At 40.3% G+C, this 23,838-nt stretch overlaps 1 protein-coding gene across 1 annotated transcript in view; it reads left to right on the forward strand.

Moving 5' to 3' along the window:
• The window catches only part of ST8SIA6 (ST8 alpha-N-acetyl-neuraminide alpha-2,8-sialyltransferase 6), a 46,903-nt gene that overhangs the window by 4,725 nt on the left and 18,340 nt on the right, over window positions 1-23,838 (forward strand). The window contains exons 3-5 of the mRNA XM_040547992.1: window positions 5,906-6,004; window positions 11,664-11,750; window positions 23,186-23,330. Of these exons, the coding sequence (XP_040403926.1) occupies window positions 5,906-6,004; window positions 11,664-11,750; window positions 23,186-23,330 (331 nt within the window). The remainder of the gene's footprint in view (window positions 1-5,905; window positions 6,005-11,663; window positions 11,751-23,185; window positions 23,331-23,838) is intronic.

Here is a 23,838-nt window from a genome sequence, read left to right on the forward strand (position 1 = left end):
CAAGTACCTTATTTTTTTCACTTTACCCACTGTGAGACTCTGAATATTGTTTTCCATGTTGTATGCCATGCGGTTAATGGATTTTATAAATAAAAAGTATCTGATGTCATGGATAATGCTTGTGAATGCACTGGAAGGTCTACCAAATAATTTCAAAATGCAGCTTGCCTTAAAGACCTGATTTAGCATTCCTTAGATAAGCAAAAGCTCCATGGGAACTTGAACAAGGATAGTAGGATCAGTCTCTTTCACAGTTACTGTGATTAATGTTACAAGACAAATTCTTATTCGTTACAAAAATGGCTTGATAAAGCCATTTTCATAGTCCATTTCACCAAGCATTTAAATTGTGTTAAATTGCCTTATTAATCAAGGTGTTGTGAACCTTAAAAACATCACTATATTCTTCTCATCTGATTCATTTTGAAGTGGTGTCAAAGACAGTTATGAAGAGCACGCTTCCCAGGGCAGTAAGGATTCCAGGTTTTTAACAACTAGTATTCAACTAGCAGAGTATGAGATTCCCTTGAAGTGATTCATTTATATTTGAGAGATTAAGTCCAAAGGTATCCACAATCTGTATAGTGTTGTTTGGTGCCAGAACGATGTGAATGTGTAGTTTTGCATGCAGAAGTTAGCCTGCCTAGCTGGAGATGCTCAGCCGGAACAGAGTTCACAGGTTTTGTGCTGCATCAGGGAGACAGGAACAGGAAGACACAGGAAAAAATGCAACAATTAATTTTGCTGGGCAGTGAGTAAATAAAGCCAATGAATGGGATTCTTCTCTGATGTTCAGTGTGGACTCCACTCCTTCGGAAATTAGGAGTGAAGTTCTTGTTTCTTTTGGTGCTGCGAGGCAGCCGAGTCCTGAGATCTTTCAAAGATTTCATCCCAAATTCTTTAATAGTTCCCAACTTTTTGTGGGAGTTCTGGAGGACTGGTCTTTCAGCCCTGGGCATATCTCTGTGTTATAGTATAGGTCACCGCTATATTTCCTTTTTTTTCCATATATTTTTTCCCTGCCATTAATCCTTTCTTTTTGTCCATCTTATATCCATCCACTTCCCTATGTGCATCATTTTTAGGGGGATCGTGTCTGTTAGTTTCTTAAGGGGCTTCCCTTTTCTTTCCGTTGCCATACCACTGCTTCCCTAGAATTCCGTGTCACCAGAGGTACCTGTCTGTCTGGTGACTCCCTGCACCAAGGCCCCTTATAGTCCCAGGTCTGAATGCTATAGGTACAGCAAAAGGGGCCATGCATTTCCTATGTAGTTTCTCAATTTAAAAGGGTATTCTGGAGCAACCTGCCTCTCCAGCCCAGTTGCTGGAACATGATTACAAAAAGGATGACTCTTTTTTTCTCCCTATTCCTGGTTACCTTTCATTTGTTACCACCATCCTCCTGAGGGAGGACGTGTACTTTTTGAGCTGGACACACAGACTTAAGGTGTATTTGCCGTGGTCAATTAATTTCCAACTGTTTTTTTTTTTTTTTTTTTTTTTTTTTTTTTTTTTTTTTTTTTTTTTAGAATTTACATTTTGTTAGTGTCCGTTGACTCTCTCAGGACCTAGACCCCATGTGAAGTCTGTAGTACTGCATGGAAGTGGGTGCAATCCATGTCGTAAAGGCTTTTACAGTTTGAGGAAATGTTGTATTCTGTCTTCCTGTGAGTAACATATAGCATAACAACATACTGATAAATATGGTACATGATCTTAATGTACTGTGGCTTTATTAAAGTACAGATGGTGTACTTTCTGAGTTTCTAGAATTACCATAGGAAGGATGTAGCCCTCAAGCTGTTCATACACAATTTAAAAAAAAAAACACCCTTCTTTCAGATTTGGGCGAGTAAGATTGGCTTTGAGAACATCTAAAACTTGAAGGGAATTTTATCAGAAATGGACCTTTCATCTGTTTTACATGTTTGAGCCAACAGAATGGTTGGCATGGTTTCCTCTTTAAGTTCTCATCTAGCTTAAGAGTTTGCAAAGTCAGTTGCATGTAGCTTGATGTCTGCGTTGTTAGATACATTATCTGATTTCATTGAAAAAGTTTTCGCGCAGTTCCAAGCACTAAACAAAGACTGTCATCCACAGCCATATAAACTCATTCAGTGATAAATGTTGCCTAGCATGACCGTCCTAAGTGATCAGAAATCTAATCTGAGTCTGATGTCTGCACAACTCTGCGATGAATAATGCAGTAGAAGTCTGGAATGCCCCTTGCACACCCCTTTTTATTTGAATGCAAAAAGCTTCTGCTCATGTGAAGCAGAGGCCACTCTAATGGTGAAAGAGGAATTCAGAAGTTTAACCTTTACTGGAAGAAGTCATTGTTTTGCATGTCTTGCAAATAAGTTGTTTTATTTGTGTGTCTTTTTGCATTGAGTAAAACTTGTATGGAAAAAAAAACAGCAGAAATATTTTGGTGATCTGTCTTGTGTCTGCATTGTGTGGATAAAGAGTGTGGATTAAAAGTTATGTTTGGCTTCCCCCACAGCTGTGCCATTTTCACCAGTCTTTATATGGGTCATGGAAAGGGAAGGAAAGATTCCTTATTCCTTTTCCCTCCACTGATGGCTATAAAAGTGATTGTCAGGATTTAATGACAAAATGGAACAGCAATTTATTTGGCGCATTCTTTTTTATCTGAATTCTTCCTTCTTGAATTTTTCAAGTCTTGTAAATGTGTGCATAAAAAACAATTATGTATGAAAAAAACAAGGCAACTCGCTTCAGTTGATCTTAGCGCTATGAATTTAAAATGCTAAAAGTCTGTTGAATAAAGCTTTTATTTGGGTGAGAAAATGTTATTCACTGCCTCCACTGACCTCAGGACATAAATTATCAGGGAGCTGTAAGGCCCTTCTCTGCACACGGTTGAATCCTGCTTGTGAAAGGATGTTACTTCTCCAGCGATGCCTGCAAATGCACCTAGCAGCGACCTGATCAAACCTGCAAGCCAGCTCCTGACGTGGTCTTCCTGGCAGGCTTCGTGGTGAAGGTGATCTCCTCTGGCCAGCTGTGGTTCAGAAGGGCTAGGGCCACTTCTCAAGGCAGCGCCCAGTGTCTTGATTTTCGGCTGTAATTTGAGATAATTGGCAGCAGTAACATGCGCTTGGTTTATGATAACAATAGCTCTTTTTTTTTTTAGGTATTGTTTATACAGCTAAGCTTTGCCTGTAGCCATTTCTCTCTCTTGAAGCTGCAGCTTTAGAAGGATCGTTTTCAGCCTACTGAGTTAAAAGAAGCAAGGGCGAGGAAATATGAATTAGTGCTAACTAAAGTCGTTTGGGAACAGGCATTGGCTTCTGTGAAAGGAAGGGGCAGCCCACCTGGTTCTTCTGTGTACACAGAACCACTCCGACCAAGCTGCAATAAACCTGTGTACCCAAACATTGTAAGCAGAATATTTGCTGTCACTTACCATGTATGATCTGTAGAGTTGTGTGCTTGACCCTCTGAACTGTGTGCTTTGAGAGCCTTCAGCCCTCAGCCTTGTGTGTCACTCCTTGAAAGGAATTAGTTAAAAAGCTGGGTGCAAAATCAGCCGTGGAGCTCTCAGCGGGTAGTGCCAGCTGTTACTGACTCTTAAAGTCACTGCAGAACTGAAAGGACAGAGGTTCACACTGTGTTGTCTTACCATTGCCCTCAACAAGGGGCACACTTCCTTGGGGGCAGTGGGCATATGGTGGGAAGAACTTCCTGATGGCGGAATTAAAGGGGGAGAGCTGATCTCTCTCCTTTGCAGCCTACGGCCTGGGTGAATTTCTCCCCATTTATGGGCAATGGAAAGAGGAAAAAAAGCTGCTTTATTCCTTTTTCCCCTGTGTTGTACCTATGAAAATGCCAGTCAGTTTAGTAGCAAAATAAACAAGCATTTATTCTGTTCTTTCTTCTTCAGTCAGACTTCTTCCCGTTTCATAGAATCATGAAGGTTGGAAAAGACCTTCAGGATCATCTGCTCCAACCATCACCCTACTACCAACGTCACCCGCTAGACCATGTCCCTAAGCACCAGGTCCAACGTTTCCTTGAACACCCCCAGGGACGGTGACTCCACCACCTCCCTGGGCAACCCGTCCCAATGCCTGACTGCTCTTTCTGAGAAGAAATTTCTTCTAATTTCCAACCCAAACCTCCCCTGGCACAACTTGAGGCCATTCCCTCTAGTCCTATCACTAGTTACCTGTGAGAAGAGGCCGACCCCCAGCTCCCCACAGCTTCCTTTCAGGCAGTTGTAGAGAGCAATGAGGTCTCCCCCGAGCCTCCTCTTCTCCAGGCTAAACAACCCCAGTTCCCTCAGCTGCTCCTCACAGGACTTGTGCTCCAGGCCCTTCACCAGCTTCGTAGCCCTTCTCTGGACACGCTCCAGGGCCTCGATGTCCTTCTTGTAGTGAGGGGCCCAAAGCTGAACACAGCACTCGAGGTGTGGCCTCACCAGAGCCGAGTACAGGGGGACGATCACCTCCCTGGTCCTGCTGGCTACACTGTTCCTGGTACAAGCCAGGATGCCGTTGGCCTTCTTGGCCACCTGGGCACACTGCTAGCATTTGTTTAAGATTTTGTTTAAGAAGGGAAGGCTCTGGGATATCTCAATGTGTATAAGTATCTGAAAGGAGGGTGTACAGAAGGTGGAGCCAGGCTTTTTCACAGGAGGTTCTCTCTTAGCATCAGGAAGCACTCCTGTGCTGTGTGGGTGACGAAGCACTGGCACCGGTTTCCCAGAGAGGTTGTGGAGTTTCTCTCCTTGGAGATCTTCAAAAGCTACCTGGACGTGGTATAGGGCAACCAGCTCTGGCCTCAGTTTTTTAACAGGTGAACCCGAAATGGCTTTGGTCCGTGTTAGTAAAAGAATGATGATGCAGAAGCAGACCGTGATGTGTACGAAGTAGGAAGACCCTTGTGCTTCTAGGAGCAGCGTGGGGTCTGTTCACTGCTGCAAATCCCAGCCAGGAATGAATGACACAGCGTCTGTGTCTCCTGTATTTCTAATTTTGGTTTGGGTAAATAGGCTGCAGTGTCCAAGTGCTCTGTAAGTAGTGAGTCAGTGGAAGGAAACCAAGAGGAATGAGGCAGGTGGAAAGATGGTGAGGAACGGTGAAAATAAAAATGACGGAGGAAGGAACATCATGATAAGTGATAATACGGACAGCAGAAGGTTGATGAAGTAGGAGGGTGATTGTATGAGATTAAACCTAGGTACATGGTGAACTGAGGTGAATGAAATAAGACCGTGGTATTTCAGGCATTTACTAATTTACAGCTCAGTCTGGCAGGACTGCTAAAGCAAGAGGACCACACAAGATTTTGGTGAAAATAAGGCAGCAGGAGTTAAAGATCACTGTCTGGCACTTGCATTGGTTCCTTTTACAAATATTTATTCTCACTGTGTAAATAAAGAATAAACGAGGAAGGAAATATTAAGCTCGAGTCAATAAGTTAACGTCTAAGTAAAATGATCCACTTCACCTGTGGTGTTTCCTATATATATTATATTGGCTCTGAATATTGCATTTCATCAACAGCTTTAGGAAATCACATCCGCTGGAATATTTTAATGACGAATATTTTAAATATCTTCATAATGTTCAAGAGGCTCCCTGTTTCATTTATTTTTTAATTACATTTTTCTGATTACAGTGTAAAGCAGAAAATATAATTCAGACTATGAAATAGAGTTTCTTTAAGGAATCTAATATGTTATAGTCACTAGCAGCAAACTCTCCTTTTATACAAGAGCCTCACAATAGAGATGAATAAGATTGCTTTGGTAATGTTTTCAGCTAAATTAACAGTTATTAATCTTATTGTCACAGCAAAGTAAATGCAACGGGCCTGTCAGAATATGTTCTTTCTTTTAACGTATGTTGCTTTTTCTCCCACCCCACTTTTTTAACAGAACAACTGCTAATAAAAATGGAATTTACCAGTTTGAACAGGCTTCAAAGTGTAAGGCGATTCAGGACAATATTTTATCATCATCAATCAAGAAGAAAAGGTAGGTGTTTGCTGTGCTTTCTGCTTTGTTTGTTTTAAATAAAAGGCTAAAAGATTGTCCTCCTCTTTTACATAATTCTTGATGATATTAGTGTGGAACAGCACAACAGGAAACTGAAATGGTTTAACGAATGTTTGCTTGCATTTTTTCTTTGACAAGTTATATTTATTCTAGGTTGAATTTTCTTTTTTAATTCACAATGTAAGTCAACAAGATTTCTCATTCTCATTTTTTACAAGATATTTACAAAAAGGTAGACCAGAATCTGTGAGGCACAATTTCATTCTTGAATGTCTTCTTCCTGATTGGTGAACACTCCCGCTATGAGCAATCTTAGTTAATAGTTCTTTTCAGCATATTCACTAGATTAAGTATAGAAATGTACTAGTATAAAAACTTCTTAATTAATTGCTCTCATTATTATAATAACTAGTGCACAGGAAACTAATTATTCAATTTCAGGTACATCAAAACAAACAAAATTCCATTTCTGGTTTCCACTTGCTGTTCTGCCTTTCCCTGACATGGAAAAAAATCTTTGCTATCAGCCCTGCTCAAATTCCTTCCCACTTGCTGAAGTGGAGGTGGGAGAAGCAGCCCATTACTTTTGACATGTAACATGGTGCCAATAAGGATACAGCAATAAATAAAACATTGCGAGTAAGAAGAGCGTTCTATCCGGACCAAGTGCCAGCTTAAAATTAATTATGTGCTATGATGTCTTTAAAATTGGAAGGTTTTTTTTTCTTCTTCTTCTTCATTTGTGAAGAGAAGTGGAATGGAATGAGAAACAAAAACTCTGCTAAAAATAATTATGTGCTTTTCCCCATTCAAAGGACTGGCGAAGTCAAAATTTTCCTTAACATAAAAAATAAAGAACCATTGAATCATAATTTTAAATGCTCTCCTGTGTTTTCTGCCCCCTCTTCACTTTCTCATTGCATTTTAAGATCTTCCACCCATTTTTAAGTCACCATATTACCAGCATTTTGCCTTTACTATTTCAGTTCTTTTTTTTTTCCTCCTCTATAACCTTTTCTCCCACCGCTGTTCCATCTCATCAGCAACACTATCATTGAAGTTTTACTCTTCTGAAAGGTGGTACTATGGTACTATGCTACCATTCCACTGCTAGTGAGAGCTGAAACAGAGGTGGGCAAACAGAGGGCAAAGAATATAGCTGAAGTGCCTGTTCAATGCCAAGAGCAGCACAAGCAGTCACTATATTGGCTCCCAAATCCAGCTATGGTGGTATAGGTACTGGTTTTATCCTGTGTGTTACAAAGTTGTAGAGGCTGCAGGAAAGCAGACTTGCTTTTTACATCCAGAACGTTTTGAAGCTGAGTTTATAGGAGATACATGAGGAAGTACCAGACCTTTATTTTGTGGCTAAAGAAAAAGGAGGTGAGCCATCTAATGGGCAGGTGAGAAGAGCTACTGGTGTTTGGAACAAAAGAGCAAAGCATTGCTTTGGGCCATGAATATTGCAACTCATTGCCCTTCACTGGGAGGAGCTGCTGGATGTTGGCTGCTTTTTCAATATGTGACCCACGGGCATGGTGTAGAAATGCTTTACATTGCAGCTTGAGACTTTCAGGGATGTTCTGGACTCTGGCCTCTTGAACTGGCAGAGACTGGAAAAATTTCCTAGTTTAGAGCTTGTCAGATGATTTGATAGTAAAAAATGCTATCTAAGTGGGAAGTATTATTGTAACAGGTATGTGCTGGTGGTGATAAAGAGCTTGAAATGCTGTGTTCTGCTGGCAGCTTTCCATTTTCATTCTAGAGCAAGCCCTGTGCACAGTCTCCCAAGGGCTTTAAAAACCGGTAGTTGTTTTTATAGTATTAAAGTCCCCAAAGGCACAAGAGATCCTCCATTTCTCTTGCTTTTCCTTCTGATGTTTTTTTTTTTTTGGTTTTGTTTCTTTCTTGAATGTAAGCTGCCAAATAGGAAGTTCTCCCTTTTTCACATCTGCTGCTCAATTTTCCTGCTAATTCAAATAGCTCTTTTTTTTTTTCTTTTTTTTTTTTTTTTCCACATAGATGTTAGTTCTAGCGAGTAACCAGTGGGGCTGCATCTGTCTGTCTGCTCTGACATTTTACCTGTTGTGTCCCTATTATCTCAGCAATGCTGTCCCTGCTGTTTTCTGTTAGATAGCTGCCAAAAATTAGAAGGTACTTTGTCAGTGCCTCAACTATGCGTAATAATTCCGCGTTAGCCACGGTGTTTAACATAGAAGGCCAATGTGTACCTGATGAGTACTAGGCAGAAACAACCCCTTCCAGGTGTTACTTGCCAGCAAGACTCATACAGTGTAAGTGAGTTTCCTACAACAGCAAATTTTTATAATGGCTAGGATGCAGGTGGCAGACAAAACTTGGACCGAACATGTTTCTTTCGCTATTCTCAGCACTGTAATTACTGTCTCGTCCACATATTGTTAGAGTTCAATTTAACTGAGATTTTTTTATCTTAATAATAAAGATATTTTAGCATCACCAAACATATACTCTAAGTTTCCAGGTGCCAGTGGAAATACAGGTATTGTTCCAGCTCTTTAAAATGAAACAGTGGAGAAAAGGACTGTCTAGGTTACAGCGGAGCCATGAAATAATATCTTGATGGCCTTCCTGGACTGATTCCATTGGAGCATGTCCCTGAGGCTCCTTTAGAGCAGGAAATGCTAAAATAGGCTTTCAGAGAGGAAAACAAAGCTTTCTGGGCTGTAAACCCAGCTGCTGCAAATCCCAGAGCTTCGTTTTGAGTCTTTAAAAAAAAAAATTAATCTATGGGAATATTGTCTACGTTCAAGTAGAGTTCATTTCATGGAACAGAACGGAACGGACGCCTTACGTTGCTGCAGGCGGATGTGGCAGCTGCCTCGCAGAGCTCCTGCCCCCCGGGATTTGCTGCTGAGATATCTCTGATGCTTGTGGTGCTGTGCCAGCTCTGGCAAAGATGAGGTCTGACAGGCCGTGTTGTCTCTGTAAGTCACAGGAGGAGCAGAACTGGGCGCACAGGGTGAACAGAGGCGTTGCTCCGTCCCGTAAGGACTTGGGAGCGGTGACTTCTTAGTGAGCTCCTGGACACCTCTGAGCAAGAGATTTCCATCCAGCACAGAGCAGTGGAAAGGCAGCAAAGTCCTTGCATTGACAGGTGTTTTTACCCTAGCTGCAGCTATACAGTTTCTGTTACAGCTATCAGAAGGCCCTCACAGTTTCTGACAGGCCTGTGTTTCTCATGAGGCCTTAACACTAGCACTGTGGATGATGCTTTAATTTTAATCCCCATGAAATGTTTCCCTGTAACTTGCTAATAACTTGTCAGTCCATGCCATTTCTTCCTGGTAATTTTCCCATTTGTTTCTGACTCTTATTTTCATCTTACAGATGTCTTTAGGCTACAATTTGCTTTCCTTTCCCTATATTTTTTCTCCTAGATAATGATAGCCTAAGTAAATTTTCACACTCTGTTATCCTATTAATTTTTTGTTTGTTTGTTTGTTTTTACCTTAAGTCCCAACATCTAACATTTATTTATTGTTTAGCCTTAAGGAACAAAACTAGATGAGTGATTCAACACCGGCATAGGCTGTTCTGATCCTCTGCTTCTATCCCACCCTCCCCTGCTCACACGCTGCCTGTCCTGCCCTGTGCTCCTGCTGACACTCCTCTGATCCCACAGACGAGCCAGTTTGGGTGGCTGCTTCAGCAAGAACCTAGTACCATGTGCTGTGGCTGCAGTTGCGAGGCTGCTAACACAACGTACCAGCAGGCAGCTGCCAAAATAGGAAGGCCTCGTTCCCAGTTTCTCCACTCCTATCACTTCTTGCTTATACTGGCAATGGTGTGTGATGGGGTCTTTCCTGATGCAGTTTAAGACACTAAAGTGGAAGAAAATGTATATGCTTTTTATTATTTTATTTTTATTTTTATTTTTTAATTCTGGATTACTTTTTTTTTTGTGCCATGGTAGTGACTTAAAGTGGCCTGGGGAGACATTTGCCCAGGGCAAAAGCTGGTAAAAACACAACAGAGGTGAGGTCGAGTGAGTACCAGCCATGGTACAAGGGAGAGAGCAGACACGGAGTTGGACTGGAAGGAGGAGGAAGGTACTGCGCCAGGTCGGATTGGCCACAGCTGCAGTGAAACTAGTTGCACTCTGCTCCCGCTTCTGCACATTTCTTCTTGCTCTCTTATAGTTGTACAAGGGCTCGGTAAAATCAGTTTGGTCACAATGATTTCGTTCCTTAGGTGTTTTCTATGTCTGTTAATGCTTCCTGTGTCTGTGCGTAGTAGAGAGTGAACATCATGCATGTTGTCACAGGTGCAAACTTGAGGCAAAGACCCATTCCAGTGCAGAATTCCTCTATGAAATTTTCATTTCTTTTGCCATGTGGAAATGCAAAGTGATTTTACTCTGCGGTAGACAAACCAGTAAACTCAAGCCATAGTAGTACTTTTATGAAGCAAACAAGCAAAAAGAAAAGGATTCTGCTTTTTCAAATGTTTACCATAAAGCTGTGGTACTAAAAGCATGTTGAGCGTGGAGAGAGAAGGAAGCTTTCGGGTTGTTGAGTGCTCTTCTGTTGCAAGCCATCATTGCCTTTTTGTTTTCCTTTTTATCAGTTCTCATGCTCCATTTAAAAACGAGTGAGGTTTCATGCCTTCCCACGTTTGTTTTAAGGTTGTTTGAAATACACACTTCTAAGTTCCAGGTTAAGCAAACTCATGATCATTTGGTTTTGGGCCAACACTAAGCCATTTTTGCTAGAATGGTACAAGGTAGATATTTGCTGGAGACATGAGTCACATAGAATTTGCAGCCTTGACATCCACGTCATCTCCTATTCCATCTGCCCAGTCCTCCTTTTAAGTCAGAGTCATTGTTTTTAAAAACCTAGTAGGAACCAAGCACAAATGGGAGAGTTAACATTGAACCTGAAAGGGAAGAAATGTCACAATTCTTTTTGGCTACACGGTCTGCTGTATTTCACATATGGACACATTTATATGTCTTGAAACAACCCATAAAAAGAGCAGAAAACTCTTTGGGTACATGTGCCCCTCTGGTGCTTAGTGCTGGTTGATGTAAAACACTTTTTTTTATTATTATTTAAAAGATAGTCCGAAGGAAACCTTATATCTGTAAATATTGGTTTATGGTCTTAGATGACTGAATTGAGCTTTGGGGACTGGATAAGGTGAATGAAGGAAAAGGCATAAAAAGTGTAATTTTAGTCTTTGCTTCCAAGAGGCACATGTCAAAACAGCTTTGAAGTTTAAAACAGCAAATACAAGAAACAGGGGGTTTGTGTTATTTTGGACTTTTACACGAGAGATAATTTTTGAGGCATCTAATAACTTCAAGATATTTATGGTTAAATACTTACATTTGAAACCAGAGTAATTTGAAAGTTTCTGAAAAGAAAAGTTCATTAGGACGTCATTATTAAGAACCAATGTTTAATAGGTCATGCTAATTAAATGAGGACAGTACTGTTACAAATTATGGAAATAAAATAGGTCATGGAGTTCTAAAAGCAAACTATTATATATGCACCATGCGCATTATTATTAATACATGCATCATTTGAATGTTTTAGAGACTGTTTCTAAATATATATATTCAAGTGTTTGATGTTGTTGCCGTTTTTAGATATTCAGAAGATTATTATCTTCACATAGTCAAAAAGCTACAGAACTGCACGTGGATAAGGAGACCAGAAGAATCTGCAAAATTCAGGTAATTTTGTCTCATTTAGAAAAACTGTTTACCCTAGACTTGTCTAACGAGCCATAAATTTAGATCTTCCGTTTGAAAAGATAATTTTGTATTACTTTCAGACTTCATTTGCAGTAATACATTTGTATTATGCTTTTGATGCTGGGACTCTTCTTGTGTATTTGAATTGAACTGTGCAAACTGAGTAAGATAAAAGAACTACACAAATGAAGTAATTTCACCTATCTCCTCTATAATGAATAGTTAACCAACTGATCTAGAATGGATTAAAAATATTCCTGACACAAAACCTACAGTATTAAAGAAAACGAGTAATGTGATGTTATCCATCTGAACTGGCACCCTGGTAAAGACTGTAATGAAGCAGTTTATGTCTTACCCCAAGACTATTGCTTCTATTGCAGCAGCGCCCTAGGCACTCATTAGGTTTGACTCTGTCATGGCCCCCGTGCATGTAAACACATGACTACATCTGTCCTTGCTCAGGATGGCGCATAAGTACATGCTCAGTAGGGACAGAGATCCCTGAAAAGCTTCCACGTTCATTTGGAAATGCACCATGCTGTGTTTACAGAACAGCTTCCCTGTGCCAATTCTATTTTTCTTAGGGGCAAATACTCTCTTGAATTACATTATTACATGGATCAGAATTAAAGATTCTATCAAGATCATTAAAAATAATTAAACTGTCCTACCTTCCAACTCTTTGGAACTGACTAGCACTGAAAACTTAATATCCACGTGCTCAGCTTGATGCTACTGGAAGAAATAGTTTGTTGGTGGAGGAGGGGAGGAGGAAGGAAAGCTTTTTGTGCAACATAAATTGCTGGGTTTGGTATGTATTGTAACTGATTAATAGTGTTTCCTGAAGCTGAGGTACTATATTACATAGAGTTAAGGTCTAAGAAACTTTCAATTAACTCAGGCAGGCTTTAGCTATGCACAGAGATATCAGAGCATGATAAGGAACTGTTGAAGCAGTCCATTCTGGTTCAGAACAGGTGGGTGTTTTGTACAGAGTTGGCAAGAAATAAAACTACTCTCATTTGCTGTTCACACTACTACAGTTAGAGTTTTTGCTTCCTTTTTTTTTTTTTTTTTTTAACTTCTCTTCCTTCTGAACCTCTCTACCTTCCTTCCTTCAGCCACCACTTCACAGCAATTTGCCATTTCTGCTGTGCTAGGTGCACAAGTCAGTGTCAGAGTAACTGCTCCCTGTTCCAGCTTTGCTTCTTTCCTATTTATTGCTTCCACAATCTACCTTCCACTGATCCAACTTCTACATTTTCCAGGCCTGTGAGACTGGAACATGACACCTTCTATCTAAACCCTCACATAAGGCTGTTGGACTTTAAGGACGAGACGCTCACTCTTCCATATGCTATCTTTTTGCCTTCTGGCAAGGACAGTGAGTCATAAGTGGTCAAAGTGGGTTTTAAAACCAGTGATCAGACTTGAAATATACAAAAGAGCAAACTGTGGGGTGCACAAAGCCATCTAGAACATGTGGATAGTATTTACACTGAGGTGAGCTTGCCAGCTTTAACTTAGCCCTAACACCAGGTGAAAAAAATCTCTTTCAACCCATGGTTCAGCACAGGCTGGATAAGCTCTGATACTCCTTCGACATTCAAGAACTCTGCTGTTAGGGTTTCAATGCTTTTTAACATCCAAACTGGCTGGGATACTGGCTAGTTCACATATAACAACCTGTGCTGTAATTGCAGTTCTGAAGACAGCATTCTGTATTCTTCTCTCTGTATTAAATTTGACCAGCATTGATATCATCCAAAAGTTCTATCAGTATGACCAAGGACTGGTACTTTGGTTTGAGGCATTGCTGATGATTATCATACAAAAGCTGTGTGCTTTTGCATAAATCTTTTCTTTCTTTCTCTCTCTCTTTTTCTTTTTTTTTCTTTCAGAGTCATTTTCTCTGTTATTTTCTGGAAACAGGATATTAAAATTTTACAGTTATCCTTGCTCCCAGACCATATTGGAGATTTTCAAGGCTCCCAGTTTCTTAGTAGTTGGTCAAAACAGACTTTTAAAGGAAAAAAAAAAAGAGAAAAACAAATTCAGTATAAAATTTGCTGTCTAAATCAGTATACACTCCGTGCTTACTGCCCTCCCAGCCTTGTTTATTAGACTTAAGCACGAGAGCCTGGAACTATCTTTGAAAGGATGCTCTAGCTGAGAAGAGATGCATTGACAGAGCTCTATGGGGAACAGAGCTTCTAGAAATGTGGTGAAATTAATGATTTAATAATCCCTTGGCAGTGCATCTCTTCCTTCTTCTAACATTGTGTAGTATCAGTAATGCATAATAATTGTGTAATATAAATATTATTCAGTTCTAAAAATCTCATTAAGTGGGTAGATAAACACACCCATTTTGCAGGAGGGGAAATTAATCTCGGAGGGGCCGTGCAGCAGGAATTAGGTAATACAGCTAGCCACCTTCAGGAGGAGAGCTTGAAGCTGCCTGTCACATTATTCACCTGCCAGTGCCACCAGAAGTCTGCCCGCTGACTAGACTGCAGAGAAGCTGCTTGACTTCTTTCCCTGTTTGCCCATCTGTTAAATGGAGTGAACACTTACATGCTTCTCAGGCATAGTGTCAATTGTATAACATCTCTGTATTATTCTGAAGTTCTGAAGAACGAACATGCATATTTATAAGGGATTTAATGTCTTATGCTCCAGGGCATAAACTAACCTCTAATTAATAAGGTTCAACAGAAGCTTCCCCGGGAGTAGTGGATTTCTCAAAGAAGCTCTATGTTTTCCTTTGCAGCTTTTGCTGTTGGCTACTATCATACTGGTAGTGGGGTGAATGAATATGTGAGCCAATCCAATAACTCTTATGTTCCTAGAAGACAGCACTGTGTGCCAATGAGTACACATCATTTCTCCTTGTAAGCCAAACTCCCAGAAGATCAAAGCCAAAAAAAAAAAAAAGTAAGAATTAGAACTGCAATACAGGAAAGAAATACTTGTCTTTGTGTATTGGCAAAAGGGCTACAGCTGACAGCCCTGGTTTGCACAAACCACAGTGCTTGTGCCAAGACATTGTACAAAAAGCAGAGAGCAGGATTCCAGGTTGACCCTCCTCTACCTAGCTCAGCTTTGCCATGCAGCTGTGTGAACTGAGTCTATTCATTGTCAGAGAGCTGCCCTTTTCCCTTTCCAAATGTTGTCTTCTAAAGCTGCTCCAGCGTGTGTGCTCACATCTGCTAGACTACATATTTGTCTGGCAGTGGTCTGGTTCTTGACAATCGTGTGGTATTTACCCGTGCACTTCTCAAAGTCAAAAAGAATCATGAGGCAAGTACAAGCCATGACGCGGCTGAATACCTCCCATACCCACAGCCTCTCTTCTGTGGTGGATTTTTGTCCAGCCTCTGTCAGGTTCTCAGAGCTTCATTTAACTCAGTATCTGGAATGCTGACATCAGCTCTGCTAGACTGAGGCTAACCTTGGAGAAACTTGTGCAAGCACTTTGTTCATTGCTCCAGCAATGTAGTTCAGATTTGGAGTGTCCCATGTAATTGTTTGTCAGCCCCTGCTAAGGAGTTCCTTAGCACTTGATGCTAGCAAAGGGGGCGCACATATAGCAGAAGACCTAGCAATGCTGTTAATTTACTGGTATAAATGGCATCCTACTAAAAGCAATTTAGGGAAGCTCTTCACCAACATTTATGTATATGCTACTGACAAATAGAGAAATACTTAAGTTTTTATTCAGACTTTTCCTTTATACAATTCAGCTGTGCTTCTCTTTTTTATTATTTCTCTTGTTCTTTATGGCTCTACAATCATCTAGCTTCTTCACATTATCCTTTTGCTACTACCCTCACCTGATTTCTTCCTCCTTTTTCAGATTTACATCAGCTCTAACTTGTTTTAGACAAAGCAAGTCCTCGGATTTCTTGGTTATTAGAGAGGATTGATGCAAACTGGGAAAGGGAGGTGAAATAATCTCACTGCTGCCTGGAAGCATCGTTCTTAAAGCTCTAGAAAAAAAGATGTGTTGGGTAGCTTCCTCTGCAAAGGCTCTTCTAGCTACAGTCGGTAGAGTCTTAGGTTCCCTAGGTAACCTGAATATTAATTATTATATTAGTATTCTTCAAAGGTTCTCCACTTAAAAGAAATGTTTCATTAGTGCAACAAATTACAGAACCCAATTGGGTGGAAGCTGTAATTGGTTTTAACACCTCCACATCCCTTTGCTTTACAGACTTTTAAGCTTGATGTATTCTCATTTGGGCTATGCTCCCATGGCGGCAAATAATCTGCAGTTCCTCCAAATCGTTGCAACTCCTGTTTTTGCTGGAAGGTAGCAAATAGCTAAAAAAAAGCCCTCAAAATGGCTGGGGAGGAAGAGGGGGGGGGTATGGAGAAGGGCTGAGCAGATGCTGTGTTTCAAAGAAGCCTCTGGGCACTGTATTTCTGGGCTACCTTGCTGAGCTCGGAGCCCGGCAAAGTGATACAGCAGTTCTTCAGGAGCAGCGTTGTACTGTGATAGCCCCGTGTGAGCTGTGGACTCTGGCTCCCCTCCCTGTGCAAATACCATTCCTGAAAATCTTATTTGCATTTGATAATAAAGAGGAAAGGAAACTCCTAGACGTAAAATACAGTTCTAAAAATCCTGATATTACACCACAGTTTAGGCAGCAGACCGCTTCACCGCTACCAAAATATTTGTAACCTTGTATTTTTTTTAGGGGAACATTACTACTTTAAAAAAGAACCCTAGATTTTGAAAAGAAACAGTTGAGATCAACCCATTTTCCTAGCCCTGTTATTTACTCTTCTGCTTTTTATTCCAGTCAATTTCTATTACTCTTTTTCCACTTCAATATCTCCTCTGAAAAGTGTGATAAACATTTCTGCAGATTATATAATCTCACTGCTTCTGGGAAGGATTAATTTGTAGTACGTTACACTCTAGCATATATAACAGTATTGCTTAACACAGCTGTGTACTGCAGTGAAACAGTTGAAACGCAAATAAAATACCCTGCAAGGTCAATTTATGCTTACATAAGATCACACCACCACATAATCAATAGCTTTCCTAACACTAAACAGATCAATAATTCCACTGTACTCTCTGAAATGTTCCATTCCAGTATACAAGAAAGAACTCAGAGATTACAGTGTGACTTAAGAATGCATTTGCTGTGTGTTTGATAGACCGTGTGTAAAATCAGAAGTATATATTCAGAGACATATTTCCATTTCAGAAGAGAAAAAGGCTGGGTCGAGAGAGAGGAATTGGCGACAGTTTGGAGAAATGAGTGAATCTTTTAATTGCTTCGCAGACTTCATACTTTCCTAAATGTTGGAGGATTCCTGTAAGGGAAGACTGATTTTGAAACGGATTTAGTTATGTTTTTATGGTTGACTCTTTACATAGTCTTTGGTTTGAAAATTTTATTGCATTTGTTATGTATTCAGCCTTGGTTTCAAGTTCAACCTTGTTGGATTTCATTGTCTTAGACATAAATGATGTTACTTCATTTATAAACAGTTCAAGGGCTGTCAGTGTAGCATATCCCTTCAGCATATTCTGTTCCAGATATATTTAACCACGCTTTTTAAAAAGATTGGAATATGTCATAATATGCCTTATTGCACTTTGATGCTATTGACTTGGATTGACAAAAGCCTGAAGAAATCAGTAACGTGGTCTACCGTCCCCAGTGCACTACAGTAAGATAATTGTTTGCTCATTGTAAAAGATTACAGGAGTGGCCATAGATAAGAGGTCCTCTCACTGTGATTACACCTTTTACATTTTGCTGCTACATTGAGTATTTTTTATGGGTTCTTTGTATTGTCTCTTCAGTGTGAACCCTCAGAGTCTTTGTCATCTTCACACGTACAGTACAATAGCTTGCATGAACTGATGGTTGCAAATACCCAAGCTAAGTGAAAAACTAAAATAAGCTATTGGGAAAAAAAAGATTTTCTCAGGTTGTTAGTACTCCACAGACATTTATTACTTTGAATACTTTGTCTTTTATTCAAATGATATTAAAAGCCATGTTGTGAAATACACTTAGCACCAGGCTCAGAGGAGTTACAGCTTTAAATAATTGCCATTCTTACTTCGTGTTTGGTTATCTATTTTATGTGGTGTTTCAGTTCCTGACTGAGTAACTGAAGAGCCACAAAGAGATATGGCAGTAAGCATTGCTGGTGTGGATAGTGTGCAAATAAGAGTGACATGATAGGCTTTTTGCAAACCAGCATTCACTTACACAGATATTTATGAAAAGTGAATTGAAGAGATTACAGTTTGTAGAAATACAGAGCTTGAAGGGATCTCAAGACTATCTGGTTTCTGAACTATCTTTGTAGTCCATCTTGACTTAGACAGAATGCAATGTATTCAGAACATTAGTGAAAGACGTTTGGCCATATATCTATAAAAAAATCTCCAGTTGTTGAGATTCTGCGGCTTACCCAAGCAACCTGTTTCAGTGTGCTTCCTAATAGTGAATTTAAACTTTCTTTTGTGCAAATTAAGATGACTTCTTCTCACCCTTCCCCCAGTGGCCTTAGTGGACATTTGAGCATCTACTTTTTAGAGCAAAGTTTTACTCTACATCGACTTTTCCCTTCTCCCACCTCAATTTAGTCCAATGTATAACCACTGTGATATATTTCACACAGCTGTCCTCAGCACTGAAGAATGCCCTCTGGCCTCATGTCTCCAGGCACTGGTGTCACACTAAAGTGTAATGTACAGAAAATAAGTCCTATGAAGTTCACAGAGGTGTGTCAGATTCTGCCAACTCACATGCCATTGGGGGGACAGTAACCCCTTGAGGATCACAGTTAACTGTGTTGGCCAGTGGTCCAGCTCTAGATTGGATCAGACTGTGCCAGTGGTATAATTCTTTTTCTGTGCCACAAATTATCAGGGTGTGTAACATTTTCGTGCAGAAGCAAATGCCTGCAGGTATTTATCTGAATATATGTTTTTGAAAAATATAGAACAAAATGACTTTAGCTAAGTGTCTCTGATGAAAGAAAGCATTCTGGATAAAAAACATCATACTTAACTGCAGGAGGATGAAGCAAAGGTCCTCTTGCTGCTTATATTAGTAATGTGGAGGAGTCAGGATCTTTTAAACTCTGCAGAATCTGTTTGCATAAAGACAGATTTCACTGTTATTGACTGTTACATTCTTCCCATTCCACTCAGGATAAGGCCAAAGCTGGCTTTTGGATCTGCTGAGAAACTCTGCTAGCCCTTGGTTAACCAACTGCATTAGCCTTTATGGCTGGTTCAAAACGAGCTTTTGGAAGGAAAGTGTTGAGATATTTGCAGTCTCTTCAGGATGTGCACACGCTGTGTCTTGTCAGCAGGCATGTGCGGGCTGTGCCCAAGCACTGAACCAGCTCAGAGACATATATTTGTGCAGAACTAGGCTGCGCTAATTAATTTTGCAGCTGGGAGGGATACAGTAGTTCTGGCTGGGCTTCCTGGCTACACAGCTACTACAGAAGCTGTAAAGAAACTGCATCAGCGTGTTTAGATCCTGCAGATACTTAGACATCTGACTTCCAGTTCACTAAATAAAGTATAGTATTTGTGTGGTGGGTTTGTGTTACGCAGAGGATTTTTGATGCAGGTGCTATCCACGCAGCAGTCCTCTATTACTGCCCGCGGTTCAATATGGGCTAACTGCATAGGAGTTGGAAAACATCATTCCTTTGGCTTGTCTCAATACTTTGAAGACTTGCTTCAGAAAACAGGATTTTCTTAAGTTCTCAGTGCCTGCAAAGCAGAAGAAACTATCTAGATGCTGTGTGGGCTCAGAATCCCATCTCAGTTGACCTCAATACAGAACTGGTTCCAGTGTTGCTGGTCTACGAAGGATGAAATTCAGCAAAAGCATCTGACGATCAATAAAAAGCGTTATTCAGTTCAACAATGACTCTGTGTTTTCTAATGCAAACAAAACTTCAGAGACAAATGCAGCACACCGCTCTGGTGAGGTTATTGATTAAGGCTATCATGACTGTACTTCCTCAGGTTTATGAGATATGTATTGTCAGTTCAAATGGTGTAGCAGCTCTGATAACAATTGGCACTTAAACCTCACTGTAAGATGTGCCCATGTTCTTACACATATACAGGGTGGATGCACAACCTATATAGCAACATCCCAGCTTCCAAGAGCTGTCCCCATATCAGCATTTTCTCTTGGTATGAACAGACAACATGGATCTCTTTCTGTCCTTCCAAGGGAAATTTATAGTTTGGCTTTCAGGTAGCATCATTTGGTGCTGTTATGATTCTGACCTTGGTCTCTAACCATCTGGTTAGGAATTGTCTTGTATTGTAGATTTTACCAATTTCTCTCTCCTCAGGTGGCATGATACACATGTTAAAGTTTTGTCTTGTCTTTGCACCACCTAACGTATCATACCTGTTAAAGAAACAACTTGTACAATACATGTCACAGTCTTATGAAATCTGAGTACATCAGGGTGTCGTTAGCTTATGACAGAGACCATGAATGACGTTAATATTAGGATGACAGTGGTGCTAATAGGTTACCTGAACTGCCCAGTCTGTACCCCTTTCATTGTTTGCACTGTAGAGGTGCCCCATGTCACAGCTTGTAAAAATCTTATATGAACAGACTGCTGAGTATGTTGCCACTGAGTATTGCTGTCTGCAGCTACACGCTTTCCTGCTAGAGCTTTGTACATGGATGCATGGGCACTGTGGAAGTCTGTCCTGATTTGATCTAGGTAATAGGTTTTTATTGTTACGTCTTTAGCATGTATGCTGTTAGGTAATATAAGAATATATATCATTAATCAATGTGTATTCTCTTCTCACTGCATTTCTGAACTAGCCTGGCTCTGTTTTACTTCCTCAGTGAATCCATAATATTAATTTAAGCAATTACTTTCTTATTAATTCTGATATCTGTTTTTCTTCCCGACTGTTTCTGCTTTTATTGAGGCATTCATTCCTGTGGATGAGTAATAAAAAGCAAAAATGCATCATCTTTATTAATGAATGTTATCTATCATCAGTTTGCTTTCTCAGATTCTGGTAGCTATCACACACTTCTGCTTTACGAAAGCTGGGCAAAAATATTCTGGTGTTACTCCTTCTACTCTGAGTGTCGTGTGGTTGGCACAGAAAATATTTAGGCCTGTTTGGTTTACCTTTGAGAAAAACATTCAAGCATATCAAAATAATAATTTTTGTTATTGCTTGTCTCCATGTGCTTGCCAGGGAGCAACAAAGGCTGGTTGCTCTCTTAGGGACAGAGAGTGGGGTCTGAGCACAGTAACCTGGCCAGCAGGAGGGAGCTGGACACAGGGGCTGAAATGGGGCAGATATGACCAGTCAGTCACGACTGGTCGAGTAACATCCAATGTTCCTGGACTTACTCATTTAACTTGCCTGCCTCATGGCTCTATTTGTGTTTTTCCATATGTTTAAAACAGGACACTATATGCACAGAGTAATTATTTTCACCATTTATGCACCTCCTGACCTACAAGGGTATAGTCCTAGTTCCCTCCCCACCTCTGTACCTTACTGGTTTTGGCTGACTGCAAACCCCACCTTAAGGCTTCAAGCGAGGCAGTGGGAATCACTGTGCTTAGGGACAGGAGTGGAATATGGCTTGTGCAAATCCAAACCCTACTGTTTACTCCCTCAGGAGTAATTATTTCGCTGTAACATTTCCTGCTAACTCTCCCAGTACGATTATTTCAGATCTGTTCCATCCCAGGAGACAGTCATTCCCAGTGTTCCTCACACGTCTGGTAACTTTGTCTTTGAGGAGTTTCAGACATCAGTATTTAAAATGGGTTAATATATACCAGTAAGCAGTGTGGCAATTGAAATGGTATTCTTTCATTTGGTCTTCCATGTATTAACCAAACCAATTAATTACCAAACTCCTCCTTTCTACCTCTGCAGCCACCATTTTGACCATTATTTCAAGAGAAGTGTAGGTTGGGAAGTATCACAGACCTAATCGTTCTCTTCCCTTGTCTTCCAGGAAACATAGTCCTTGGGTTCTTCCATGTGCTAAAGCATCCCCCATCTCCATCAGAAATAAAATCATATTACTATTAGAATATGTGCTCTGCATACAATGTTGATGAAATCAAATTTAGCAATTTCTCTTACCTGTCTTACCCTATTAAAATCAGCTTACTTTCAGACAGAATTTGGCCTGTATTGTTTAATTTCTTCAAAGTTTGTTTTACCTTAGCCACTGAGAAAGTCTGAAATAAAACTTTCCTGTTTCTCTGGTTCTTCCTGTAAGTGTATTTATTCTTTATCTTCACAATTAACCCTCCATGTTCGGACAGGAATTATTATTTTTTCCCTGCTGTGTTATCCTTTTCAAAATTCCAAGCAAGTCTGTTATCAGTGAATTTCCACCTCTAAGTGGTTGGTAGTTCCCTTTGTATCACACCTCATGAGATAGCTATGCCCTGTCAATTGATACGTAACGGCTGGCCACGGATGGTTCAGCTTTGCAATCTGAAAATTGGATTCGGTGCTGCAGAGAGATCATCATTCCCTAAACCAAATGCATTATAGAGTTTCGGGTCTGATCTCAAACTTCTGATGGGGCTTGCCATTGCATTTCGCAGTTAACAAAATAGGTTGTTTACATACGTATATGTCTTTATAAATTTGGAGGTAACAGGATTTGTAAGATGAGTGAAAGAGACTTCACTCCAACATGAAGTTTGAGTGGGTCCCTTGCGCTCTTATATTTAAGGACTTCTGCTAGGTACTCTGGGGCACAACTAGACTGTCTCTACAGAGAAGATATCTGTCCTCTTATTTACAAGTTGTGATATAATTTATTTAACATCTGTGATGTATTGTGCACAAGAAAACTGTGCTGAACAGTTGCAGAAATGAATTATTAATTAAATGACTTGCAACCATTTATTTGTTCCCTGAGTACTATACCCAGTACTTCTCATCATTCTTTTCATCTGCGTGGTTCATTCTTTCTTCAGCTTTCTATTATCTTACAATCACTTGTTCTAGGTTGATGGAAATCCCATTGTTAACTCTTTGGGGAATGAAGTCTCTCAGTGTTTCTGCAGCAATCCTAACAGTTAATAATAAGGAGAAGCCTGATTATGACTTTTTCTGCATGGGAAAGGGAGACCAAGAGAGCAAAACAGGATAAGGGAAGGATTTCTTGAACTGATCAGCGCCTGCACATTTGCTGTGAAAACGGGCTTTCTCTACAAAGCAAGTCAAGGGAAATGACATTATTGTAGGGGGTTCATACAGACTTTTGGTGCTTAGTTAATTAGAACTGGTTTTCATTCAGCTAGTTCTGTACCGCATCTGTTCTGCTTATTTGCCTGTCTTTGAGCAGGTTTGTTTGTTTGTTTGTTTGTTTTTGCAGGTCAGAGTTGGCTTCCTGCTGTGATGCAGCTCACAATTTTATTGCTTCTCAAAACAACACCCCACTGGGAAGTAACATGAGTTATGAAGTGGACAGTAAAAAGACCATCCTTATTACAGAGGACATTTATAGGATGCTGCCTGTGGTAAGAACTGTATCTTTGCCTGTTATTATACTTGCAGTATCACATATATTGTGGATTAGCAGTAGAGCTGCTTTGTTTCATCCATATGGAAAAGCCTCTTCAGCCCCTGTATGTGCTTCTTCATTCACCTTGCAAGACCTTTTGTTGTTTTTTTTTTTTTTATCTTTCTTCTGCAGTGGTGGAGGCATGGACAGCACATCATAGATCTGATTGTAGGTAGAGATGCTACAGAACCCATGTTGCAGCCTGTCTTGGCAGCCAGCTGGTTTCAGAACTGAATCCTCTGAGATAGCTTGCTTTACTTTCCTCATTCCCTTTTCAAGACGTTTCAGTTTTGAACAAAATTTCATATTCCGTGTGTTTCCATGCCCTTTCCAGTGAGGGCTTAGGCATTTAACTTATGAAAGCTGTTTCGGGGTAAACCTGATAGTGGTGTGGGGCCTTTGCAGCCAGAAACACAGATTGAGCAAAGGAATCAGATTTTGTAGCTGGGAACTTTTAACAGACA

This window comes from Cygnus olor, chromosome 2 (genome assembly GCF_009769625.2).
Source record: "Cygnus olor isolate bCygOlo1 chromosome 2, bCygOlo1.pri.v2, whole genome shotgun sequence".
In the NCBI taxonomy this organism is placed as follows: domain Eukaryota; kingdom Metazoa; phylum Chordata; class Aves; order Anseriformes; family Anatidae; genus Cygnus; species Cygnus olor.